Consider the following 9,776-nt stretch of genomic DNA (forward strand, 5'->3'; position numbering starts at 1 on the left):
AATAAAGTGAAATTAAGTTCATGTATTTTGCTTAATTCAGTTGAAATGTTTAGCCTTATATTCATTATAAATATTAAGTTCAATATTCATATAAGATATTACCTAACATATCTATAACAAACATTGACATTATAATATCAAATACGTTAATTTTTATTGAATATTGAACTAAAAGTAACGAAAAATAACTATGAACAGTTGAAATTTATCACAGAGCTAAGAGGTTAATTCAATTTACATACAATGAAATATTGGGTAATATTTATTATATTCACATATATACAAAGGTCAACAAGTGATAATATTGTATTGGTTTGATTACAACTGATATAAGACATAAAATACCCGTTTACCATTTCAACAATATTGATTCAATGTGAAAATATTCATACTCATGACTGATAAAATTAAAGCCAGGACTGTTATATGTTGTCGAGTCCAATACTGAGTTCTATTGGACTCATACATAGCACCTCGTCCAATATAAGTTTGACAGCTATGTTCTTGTCCAGTAGAATTCAGTTTTGTATCTTTATTACGAATCACTAAATTTGTAACATTTTGACAAAACTTTGTTACTTATAGTACAATAAGGATTTAATATGACTTTCTTGGACTTGAAAAATTAAAATATGGTTAGATATAGTACAATAGTGATTTGATATGCAATACAATAGTGCTATGACATGGAATTTTTGTACGAGGCTAATTTGATAAGATTGCATCCAATAATGATTTACATTTTATTAAGGAGATCACATAGGCTGTTCAAAGTTCATTTGTTACACTTCATAAAGCAATATATTTTTGTAACAATCTTACATCAGCTACCAGTGCAGATTAAAATATTTGGCAGGAGGGTCAATAACAAGGCTCTGCCAAGTTACCATTAATCAGTGCTTTGAGTGCCAGATATTCCAGTATGTAACAGCAGCAAGTGTTTAATATTTTTTTTTTGCATATTGTCATCTTAGTGCATTAACTGGTTAACTCCTATTAAATTTAGAAGGACTTGACCCGTTACTGCACCAAGGTGACGATATAAGATTTAATTTCAGTTTGAATAGAAATAAACAAAAACTGATATTCTGTTTAGCACAATTTCGAAGTCTTCATTGTATGATGTTGAATCCTAATCTTATGTTTGTAGGATCTCAGACCCTGGAGTTGGAGACAGGGTGCAAACCAGGGAAGAAATTAGGCGGGAATGGGGGAGGACACTTGTCTATTGTTAAGACCTTATCAATCTCTGTGGAGTTATTTTAAGTAATTCGTCTTTCACATGTCCTTCTGGTATAGGAAAGTCAAACACTATAGGTTCATGGTCTGGTTTGTAACGTAAAGTACATGTTGATGCATTGATGTATGTTGTGTGGCCATCAGTAGTTACACCATAACCTGGAAAATATGACACAACATTAATTTTCATATATATAGTGAATGAACATTATGTAAATCACAAGGAAACTGATTATGTAATGCTGTGTGTTATGACAAACAAGGTCAATTTGACCTTGATCATTGAGCCCTTGACCCAAAATCATTAGGGGTCATGTACTGGCCAAGACTAATTCAACTTTTAAGTTTGTGGGCCAAATGATTGTTGAGTTATTAGTTGGAAACAGATTTGGCACGCAAGGTCATTGTGACTTTGACCTTCGAGCCCTTTACCCTTTGGTATGTGGACATAATAATTGCTGAAGTAGGTTGAGAGGCCATTAATTATTTAATCATAACCTGGAAAAAAGAGAAAAAGTGTATCTTATTCACATATAACACTGCCATCATAATAACTGACAGGTGTATTCAAGTTTGTTCCCCATTGATTGTAATAGGGGGCAGACATAGTTTCTCCCTTGTTATTACTTCTGATATAATATACTCCTGAACTTGGAAAATGCATCTTATCATGCCTCATCAGCAAACATTTACAGTTATTATAACCATTACCACATGAATCACTTTTTTGTGAATGTTAATGCATAATGCGCATTGCACACACATTTTTTATTTGACTTGCCTTCATGAATATGTCCAAATATATGGTATTTTGGCTTCACTCTTTTCTGTATTGTGCTCAAAAGTTCCACACAGCCTGCCCTAAATCCATCAAAACACATGTCACCATGACCTATCACAAAAACAAGTAAAGAACAAGCTTTTAATTAAATAATATTAAACTATTTAACAAATATTAACTATTCAGGCATATGGCCTTTGTTGTCAATTCCTAAGTATCAAAATTCAAAACCAGTGTTAAATAGCCTGTAAACGCCACTGAGACCAATATCATTTCTTAATTTTAATTTTTTTTTACAATTACGTGAGTCTATATAAATAACAAGAACTGTCGGAGGACAGCAACGCTCGACTATTCGAAAAGTTGTCACAAGGGTGTTTCATTGAGTATAATAATGCTTACCTCTATGAATACATAAAAGTTGAAAAAGGGGCATAATTATGAAAAAAAGCCAATCAGAATTATGGAACTTGTGCCAATAATCATAGATAATCATAGAGAACAAATGTGTGAAGTTTTAATCCATTCTCTTCAGTAGTTATGGAGATACCAGCTTACCCAAAAAAACTTAACCAATAATTTCTAAGTCAAAAAAAGGGGCATCATTATGTAAAAAAGCAAATCAGAGTTATGGGACTTGTGCCAATCATCTTAGATAATCACAGAGAACAAGTGTGTGAAGTTTCAATCCATTCCCTTCAGTAGTTATGGAGATACCAGCTTACAAACAAAAACTTAACCAAGAATTTCCAAGTCGAAAAAGGGGCATAATTATGTAAAAAAGCAAATCAGAGTTATGGGACTTGTGCCAATCATCTTAGGTAATCAAAGAGAACAAGTGTGTGAAGTTTCAATCCATTCCCATTAGTAGTTATGGATATTCCAGCTTACATGCAGAAACTTAACCACAGGGACGCCAACGCCGACAAATGGGTGACTGCATTAGCTCGATTATTATGCGAATAGTCGAGCTAAAAACTGAAAAATTGAATTGCACTTATATTTATCAGGTTCTGCCATCAATATCGTAAATTTCTTACAATATATATTTTTGATTTTTAAATAATTAATGAAAACAATATTTTCAGTATTTTTTTTCTCTAAATTTTGTTTGTTTGTTTTGTTAAGTTTTAACTTTAATGTTGCACCAACACAACTCTAAATTTTGTTACTAATATAGAAGTTGTCTGTTGCTACCTATAGGTGGTCCATGGGTCACTAGTATATCAGTGTTTTCTGGTATAAGATTCCATTTCTTTAAACACTCCAGCCCTCTGTCAAGGTTGAATCCCCAGTCACAGAATCTTGGTTGCCTACACAATAGATCCATAACAAATACATGAATAGTGAAATTAGTTAATGCTATCTTTTCTTTTGTTTGGCTTTTAACTCACACTGATACAGTAAAGACCATATGGCAACTTTTAAGCTTTACTTTCGGAGGAAGATCTCAGGTGCTCCTCTGTGCATTATTTCAGGTACAAGTAGACACCTTAGATTAGAAACACTAACTTTCAGTAAGCTCACATGGAAAAATCCAAAGTCCCTGATGGGAATCAAACCCATGAGGGACAAGTCATTGTAGTCTGAAATCATAACCACTTGGCCATGGAAGCTGCTTTAACAATATCAAGTGGCTGGTATTATAATAAAATTTGGTCACAAAAATATTTTATTAGATCTATTATGAAATGTTTAAAAATCTTACTATGCTAATAAGATATTAAGAGTTCACTGTGATGTTGTGAATGAAATATGCCAAATTTATTGTATCTTGTTGTTAATGTTATTGTGTTTTAAGTCACACCAGGTCTGTAAACGTCATATAGGGACTTTCAAGCTTTACTGGTGGAGGACGACCTCAAGATGCCACTTCTTGAATTATTTTTGGCACTGGTGGCACCTGGGTAGAATCACAGACATTTTATATTCTAGCTGGATAGCTCCCTCACAAGAAAGAATCAAAGGTCCCCGGCAGGATTCAAAATATCTGCAGCTAGTGGCAAGGGGTTTTAAGTCAACAGTTTTAACCACTTAGCCACAAACACTCAAAAATATATATATGATATAGTATGAGCAAATCAATACGAGATTTATGCTTTATCCTCAGCAACCTACAAATATATGCCTAAAGACATGTATAACATTTTATATTTTATACATCAAGCATGAAAAAATCTGACCTGGATATTAATTTCACAAGGAGGTATAACTCACATCAAATTTTATATAAGAGTTACACTCTTTCAATGTGATATACTGATATGATGACCAAAGACATCTGTGATGTTTTTAAGTGTGTATCTTAAGTTATTTATGAAATACTATGCATATGAAACCTTTATCAAGTTATACACTAAAGCGGACACAATAATCAGTTGGATTGCCAAACTACTACAAAATTATTCTTATTTGTTGGACACTAATTTGTGTGGTTTTTATAGTTAAATCAATCTACAAATTTAACATTCAACGTCTGCTTAGGGTCTTTAAATAGACAGACCCTGGTCTGCTGTACCATTCTTTTTATTACATAGCTTGCATTTTACTTTTTTGCAAAAAAAAAAAAAATCTGCAAAACAGAGAACCTACAAATCTGTCGATTTTTACAAATATATGAAATTTCATGCCCATAAAATTAAGAGAATTTCACAGTATTCTTTAAAAAATAGTCTAGCTTAACACCAAACTCCTCACACTGATTACCTCCCTTGGCAGAATTGTAATCACTGCCTTCACAGACCTCACATGATGATGAAAGTCACATGACGTAACGTCTAAATTCAAATGTAAATATCGACCGTGACATAGAAAATCTAACTACATTTTTCTCTTTCTGTTTTATTTTTAACTTTTTGTACCTACTTTCGTAATATTTTATCAAAACATTATCAAAAGTATACAAAATAATGAAAAATAAATTAAAAAGCTAAAAAATATAAATATCCAAATATTGATATTTCAATGTTTGTGATGGCAGAGATGGTAATGATAAGGGGAGATCACTGCGTAGGAGATTGGCTTAACACAGCTGAGAAGATTGAAATAAAGACTTACGATAGAAATAACTATAAACTTACCATGGTGAACCATATATATAAACACCACACACATCTATCCCTGCATCTTCAAGATATACACAATTTGTCATCAGTTCTTTCACATTCTGTACACCATATTTTACCAACAACTGCTCAAAACCTGAATCATAAAATTCATATTATTGCAGCAAGTTTGTTACGTCAATTTTCATTGGATACTCGGGATGTTTATATAATCTTAAAAATAATGCAACTTTGTAACATTGCTTTTCATTGAATAATTGAGAGGTTGATATAGTTTTACATACACAATTGCTCTCAATTCATAATGAGATCTCACTTTTTTTTCTCAAAAAAGAAAATTTGCTGTATTACAAATTTGTTATAAATATTCCTGACATGTTATATGACCATCATATATAAACAGTTGTTTGCAATATAATCCCTGCCTGGTGACATGGGTGATATTTCCCAACAACCATCTATATAGGACCATTATAGGTCTATATAGAACCATATAACCTGTCAGAAAATCTTTATAACTAATAATATACTATACACAGCTGCTGTTAATTTATGATTGAAGTAATCTTCACTTCATATGAAGATATTATGCTTTGCTACAAATTCATTAAAAATATTTATTTGACAGGTTATCTGGTCATGTATAAATCATCACCTTAGTGCAATAATGGGTAAACTCCTTAATAATTCAATGGGTGTTATCCCGTCATTGCACTTAGCTTAAGTTAGGTGACAAAATGTCTGTTTGCAATTTAACCCTTGCCTTGTGGATCTGATTATATAAGGTCACAACCATTTACTTTTGGACATATAACCTGTCAAAAAAATCTGTATAAATAATGTGACTTCTAAACAGCAAATATTAATCAGTATTTCTTCTATGACTCATGTTTCCCCTCTTCTTATGCATAGTCATTATGACTATGCATAAGAAGAGGGGAAACAGGTGCTGAAACAGGAAATATGGGTATGGCTATATTTTGGGTGTTAAAAAAGGTCAATACATCACCAGGGGTCAAAACCAGTTCACCTACTGCAGCTAAGAGTTGCATAGACTCCTGTAATTCAATCCCAGGGGTCAATTGTGGCTGCAATTATTATGCCTCAAACAATAAAGGCAACCCCTCAGCCACTTATGGCAAAATAATTTTAAAATTCAAGTATTAAAATAAACCGTCATATTATAAATACAGATGTGAAGACACAGATCTGGTTGCAACCCACCTTTTTCAGAAACACCAAACATTTTTTTGAGATTTTCCCTTCCATTCTTTACCATATCATCATCAAAGGTTAGATCATGGTTCCCGGCTATAACTATCTTCACTGGATGCTTCATTGTACCTGCAAAATACATGTATTGTTTTTTTCTTGTTTAAATGCCCATCTTGACATGTTTTTTGGTTGTAGGGTATCTCGGCATTCAACCCATCTAACCTGCAATTTTTTCACAAGGGACTGCTAACTAATTCCACTTGATTTCTCAATTATCTGATGACTGTACTTTTATATCTTTTTAAATTTTTATTTCTGAAAGAATTCAACTTCATTTGTCTTACTTGTTAGAATAAATAGTGGATAATATAACCATTGAGATACACTGTACATTATATAAACCTCATATTTATCTTAAACATAGTGCGTATCATACCTAGAAAATCATTAAAGGTTTTGACTTCATTGGCAAGTCCAACATTTGTGAAATCTCCTGCGTGTATCAGAATGTCACCATCTGGGACAATTTCAGGGTGTATCTCTATCTTTGAATGTGTATCTGATATACAAACCACCCTCAATTTATCTTCAGTGATGGGTGTGTCAGGCTTTAATGGCACTACCTGAAAAAATGTCAAGCTGAAAGTATAGTGAATTATATAAATTACAGTTTACCCACCACTCCCCATTCAAACTCTAAGTTAGAAAATAATTCATTAGTTGTATGGCAGGAGTTTGATATTCTACCAACCAACCAGTAAGTTGAGTAAGCCTTAGTAATTCTTTGTCAACAGTTTAGCCAATTTCACAGACATTCTATTCCTATTGTCAAAGCAGAAATAAATTTTGTCACTGTGCTGGAAACATGTTCAATATAAGGCTGTCAGCCAGACTGAGCATTTCTTTCTTATCCTACATATACTTGCCTTGCCTTTATCTATTTTTAACCGTCATCTTATTTTGAAATTCTTTTTGTTTGTATTTAAGTTGTACCCCAACAATGGTAACAAGTTACTCCATATTACTATTAGAGTATACTATAAAATACGAGCAAATGCCATACATGTTTTGATAAGAAACAAAGTTAATGTTCAACATATAAGGATTTTATGACTTGTACGGTCGTTTAAAAGTTTAACACGGTTATTAGGTCGCCGTTTAAATGGTTAGCATTTTTCCTAACCGTGACACCCGTAATTGAGATAGTTATATTACTAAAATATCTAAAACACTTCCCTTGTCCACAGTTTGTTTCAATGACAGTTCTGTCCAAGCTTTAGTTGGGTTTTTAGTGTTTTTGTGAACAATAATACTTCCATCGGATGCCATCCCTGAAAAATCTTTTAAAAATAAGTTGAAGGGATTAAGGAAACGTTTAAACATCTAAGACTTTATTAGATATCAGGCTGGTCATTTGTAAAAATAGAAATCGTTTGCCTTCATACAAATGGAGTTATTAAATAAAAGGGAAGTAACTACTACAGTACTGTATCTGTTGTCCTTACATCAAATATTGGACATCATGTAACTAGAAAAAGCAACATATAAAATATTATCAGAGACTTTTATTAAATACATGTTAATAAAGTTCTATGACATTTCAAATTAATTTTTAAAAAATCGGTAAAACGACAGATATACATGTACTACTGAGTATATTAGCTCCACGGTAAAACATGGTTTCTGCACGTTCTGTAAAAGTGGTTCGGAGTTACATAAGCTTATGCAGGACTTGCGAGCATGCAACGGTTTTACATCAGAATTTATATCAGGAGTAAAGCACGAAGTTTTATGATTTTTGTTTTATGTGAAGCAGGTCTTGAAGTAAATAGCATATGAGTAAAGTTACAAAACTGCCTAGCTGACTGTACAACTCTTGTTTCTGCGACACCTATTAGGAAGTCGTGAGCTTTTTGACAAACATTTAGCATGGTGCACAGGGTGACCAGTGCCGTAACTACGTGCTGTGATGTGACAAACGTAAAAATAATTGTCAAATTTTAGCACAGATTCGCAGCCTTTGTGTGGACATCAGCGGCAAAGTCCTCCACTAATATAACTACAGTTCTAAAACAAAATATATAGTTTTTATCGAATAAAATTTTAGAATAATTACGTGTATATTTATTGCTACATAATGAATGAAACACTTGCTTTACTTTATTCGTTTATAATGCCCTGGCTGCAACTCCTTGGTCACTCAATTAGATCAGTGTCGATGAAGCAGACGTTTTGCTGATCTGTTGGAAGAAAATGGTACTGTCTGCACTGTGAACATCATATTTCTTAAATACGAGAGGTAAAGTGCATGGACAAAGGTCAGGTTACGGTATTGGTCCCTGCAAGGCGTGCATTTACAAACGGACATTGTTCCGGCTTGGGCTTCGGACATATGTGAGGCCCCGTACGTCATATCACTGATTTCTTAGGTAGTCCATCCCAGGCAACAGTTAACAATCCGTTTTATGATTCATGTTGGCTTTACAATGCTCAAACATTATTTGGATTTGGCAAATAAAACGTACAGAAATGTGGAAAAAGGACGGCAAACATTTATTTATAAATTTGGAATTATACTGCAAAATTCGGTGTCTTTAAAATGTGTAAATATTTTACAATTTGGCCTCCATGCTAATTTTATGCTAGGAAACACGGAACTTTAAAATATTGTTATGATTAATGTAGTACCAGATTTGTTACTACAAGTATTACTACATTTATATGGTATAAATTTGTATTTTGTCCAGTTTTTTCAGACATTACCTAATGTTCTGAGATTTTCAAGGAAAGCATTAGCCAATTCAACCCCCGTAGTACTCATGCACTCAGAGAAACAAATTTAAGGAATTCTTCTATGGTCTTATTAGTCCCCTACCGGTTTAACCGGAGGGGACTTTAGGTTTACCCCCCGTCCGTCTGTCTGTCCGTCTGTCTGTCAGTCCGTCCGTCCACAAAACTGGATCCCGCGATAAGGTTTACCCTCCGTCCGTCTGTCTGTCTGTCCGTCTGTCTGTCAGTCCGTCAGTCCACAAAACTGGATCCCGCGATAACGCAAAAAGTACTGAAAATATTTTTATGAAACTTGATATATGGATAGATGGCAGTATGGAGATTATGCACGTCTTTTTATTTTCTTCCTATGTTGAAAATTCTTGTTGCTATGGCAACAAATAGTCTGAAAATATGGCAAATTTAACACATAAACTGGATCCGGTGATAACTCAAAAAGTACTAAAATATTTTTATGAAACTTGAAATATGGGTAGATGGCAGTCTGGAGATTATGCACATCTTTTTCTTTTCTTCCTATGTTGAAAATTCTGGTTGCTATGGCAACAAATAGCCTGAATTTCAAGATTTCTGATTTAAATTTTTCAGCTTTTTCTCTATAAGTTCTTTATTTCTTAAGGTGTTTACTTCAAACTTTAAATATAAGTTTCTGGTCATCAACCACATCATATGTGACAAGGTTTACA

General features: G+C 33.2%; 1 protein-coding gene across 1 annotated transcript; it reads right to left on the reverse strand.

The window, feature by feature from the left end:
* Positions 1-193: 193 nt before the first annotated feature.
* Positions 194-7,745, reverse strand: LOC132754666 (metallophosphoesterase MPPED2-like). The gene is made up of 7 exons (XM_060745321.1): positions 7,533-7,745; positions 6,737-6,919; positions 6,310-6,429; positions 5,101-5,221; positions 3,218-3,333; positions 2,021-2,131; positions 194-1,398 (listed from the first exon to the last, which is right to left on the reverse strand). Exons 1-7 carry the CDS (start codon positions 7,681-7,683, stop codon positions 1,232-1,234), a joined length of 969 nt encoding a protein of 322 aa, XP_060601304.1. The 5' UTR covers positions 7,684-7,745; the 3' UTR covers positions 194-1,231.
* Between the last annotated feature and the right edge of the window lie 2,031 nt (positions 7,746-9,776).

Source organism: Ruditapes philippinarum, unplaced genomic scaffold, assembly GCF_026571515.1.
Source record: "Ruditapes philippinarum isolate M1 unplaced genomic scaffold, ASM2657151v2 ctg372_1_1_1_1, whole genome shotgun sequence".
Taxonomy (NCBI): Eukaryota; Metazoa; Mollusca; class Bivalvia; order Venerida; family Veneridae; genus Ruditapes; species Ruditapes philippinarum.

Bases quoted from the DNA above. Each gene is read 5' to 3' on its own strand.
- LOC132754666 (XM_060745321.1), bottom strand. From the start codon at position 7,683: ATGTTTAAACGTTTCCTTAATCCCTTCAACTTATTTTTAAAAGATTTT. The intron at 6,430-6,736 runs GTATGATACGCA...TGTATTTTGCAG, and splicing joins AACCTTTAATGATTTTCTAG to GTACAATGAAGCATCCAGTG. The intron at 2,132-3,217 runs GTAGCAACAGAC...TTTTTGTGATAG, and splicing joins GACCCATGGACCACCTATAG to GTCATGGTGACATGTGTTTT.